The sequence below is a fragment of the Neopelma chrysocephalum genome, unplaced genomic scaffold (genome assembly GCF_003984885.1).
Source record: "Neopelma chrysocephalum unplaced genomic scaffold, ASM398488v2 Primary Assembly neopelma1_181006, whole genome shotgun sequence".
Classification (NCBI taxonomy): Eukaryota; Metazoa; Chordata; class Aves; order Passeriformes; family Pipridae; genus Neopelma; species Neopelma chrysocephalum.
Window position 1 is genome coordinate 1 of NW_020937713.1, and position 2,415 is coordinate 2,415.

At 60.8% G+C, this 2,415-nt stretch overlaps 1 protein-coding gene across 1 annotated transcript; it reads left to right on the forward strand.

Annotated features, from left to right (window-relative positions):
* Positions 1-6: 6 nt before the first annotated feature.
* On the forward strand, positions 7-1,414 carry LOC113962482 (hemoglobin subunit epsilon; the record flags this gene model as incomplete). Its single annotated transcript, XM_027673237.1, has 2 exons — positions 7-141; positions 1,204-1,414. Coding segments are annotated over 2 exons (264 nt in total), but the record flags the coding sequence as incomplete, so codon positions are not given.
* Positions 1,415-2,415: the final 1,001 nt, after the last annotated feature.

Sequence of the window (2,415 nt, forward strand, 5' to 3'; positions counted from 1 at the left end):
CCCAAGGTCCGAGCCCACGGCAAGAAGGTGCTCACCTCCTTCGGGGACGCCGTCAAGAACCTCGACAACATCAAGGGCACCTACTCCAAGCTGTCGGAGCTGCACTGTGAGAAGCTGCACGTGGACCCCGAGAACTTCAGGGTGAGCCGTGTTTGCTGCCCCAGCCCCTGCCCTGGGCAGGTTTTGCTGTTGCTTCAAACAACCCTGTCCGGGGGCATTGCCCGGGTGGTGGGGGCAGAGTCCCCGTGTCCCAGGCAGAGGTGGCAGCTTGTGCAGGGCTGTTTGCAACAGCCTGGGGGACTTCACCCCAAAAAGTCCCACTTGTAGTGCCAGCACAGCACTGGGGAGGGGCAGATACTGGGAGAGGGTCACCTGGAGGGGATCTGGCTGGGGAAAGACCCCAGGGGAAGGTGCAGCGTGGGCTGGAGGAGGAGGAGGCAGAGGGAAGCTCAGCAGGGCATTTCAGAAAATCCAAGGTCCTACAGCAAGATAAGCAGAACCACAGAGCAGGGTCCTGCCCGGAGTAAGGGTGGGACACTCCCCACCCCTCCAACACTCTCAAATGCAAATGAATCATGGTCTTCATTTAGACCTAAAAAGAGAAAGAAAAAACCCACAGTTTCTTAGGGTGGTTCTCAGGCCAAATTGCTCTAATGTTTTCAAGGTTCTTTCCTTCTGTTTTTATTTTATATTTAAGAATGCAGCAAATGTTGTTTTCCAAAAGCTCAGAGCTGTCCGTGGAAAGGCTGAGGGTTCTGCTGTCGCACTCCCGGGGCACAGGGAGAGACACTCCCATACCCAGCCCCACAGCCCGAGGGGCACCCCATGGGGCAGGGGGCTGGGGAGGGAGAGGAGGAGGAGTGTGCAGCGTGTGAGGGTCCGTGCAGGAGGGGAATTCAGCCTCGGGGAGAAATCAGGGCAAGGAAACAGCCCGTGGGTTGTGGGTGGTGTCGGGGGCGGGCGGGAAGGAGAGGGACTGGGATGGGGGGGGAAATCTGCAGCAGGAAAACCGGGGAGAAATAAAAGGAGAAGGTGTTGGGAGCCAAAGGCACGGCAGGACACGGGGCTGGAGCAGCGGAGGGAGCGGAGCAGCGAGCGGAGGGAGCGGAGCCTCCGCGGCGGGTCCAGCGCGGACATCCCGAGCTCCGGGCGGGCTGTGGCACAGCAGCACTGACCCCGCCTGTCCTCCTCCTCCTCCTCCAGCTCCTCGGAGACATCCTCGTCATCGTGCTGGCCTCCCACTTCGGCAGGGACTTCACCCCCGCCTGCCAGTTCGCCTGGCAGAAGCTGGTGGGTGTCGTGGCTCACGCCCTGGCCCGCAGGTACCACTGAGCCCCCCGGGCAGGGCAGGAGCCCCCCGAGCACGGGGGGATGTCCCGGGGGACCCCTCGGACCGTGACCTCCAAATAAACGCCTCCAGCATCACCCGCAGCGTGTCCGTGTGTCTGTGCGGGGCGGCCCGGGGGCTGTGCGGGGCCAGCGCGGGGGGTTCCCGCTCGCCAAAGCTGTGCCAGAGCAGCTTCCACAACTCCGCAGCGCTCGCCAAAGCTGTGCCAGACCGAGTTTCCACAACTCCGCAGTGCTCCCTCATGTGCGAGCGCTGCCAGTGCAGGGGCTGGCACAGGAACCCGGCGGAGGGTCCCGGGAACAGGGAGGGATTGCAGAGGGAATCGTGGGATCGTGGAGTATCCACGGTTGGACGGGACCCCCGGGGATCACAGGACACCCCAACAATCCCACCCTGTGTCCATTGTGCAAATCCATTCTCCCAGCTGGGCAGCAAAGTGGGATAAGGAGAAGCCAGCACAGAATTCCCCGTCCAGGTGCTGTACCCCGGAGAGCTGGTGCCTGCTGTGCCCAGCTCCAGGGCTGGGGATGCTCCTGTGAGAGCACCTGATCCGGGAGAAAAGCTTTGAACTCGGACCCCTAGGAGGTTCAGGAGATGTTGGAGAGGGACTTTGAACAAGGGATGAAGGGACAGGACACAGGGAATGGCTTCTCACTGCCAGAGGGCAGGGATAGATGGGATATAGGGAAGGAATCCTTCCCTGGGAGGGTGGGGAGACCCTGGCCCAGGTTGCCCAGAGAAGCTGTGGCTGCCCCTGGATCCCTGGAAGTGTCCAAGGCCAGGTTGGAGCAACCTGGGCTGGTGGAAGGTGTCCCTGCCCATGGCAGGGGGTGGCACTGGAGGAGTTGAAGGTTCCTTCCCACCCAAACCATTCTGTGATCCCATGATTTCCATGGTGGGCTCCAGGAGGAGAGGTGGCATCCCCCAATGGATGAGGAACCACAACCACAGAGCACAACCATTCTCTGATTTCTATAATTTAACGTTATTTCCCAGTGCCTTTTCCTACCCATTTCCCTGGGAAGCAATCCCTGAAATCTGTTCATTCCTGCCCTGTGCTGTTGTGG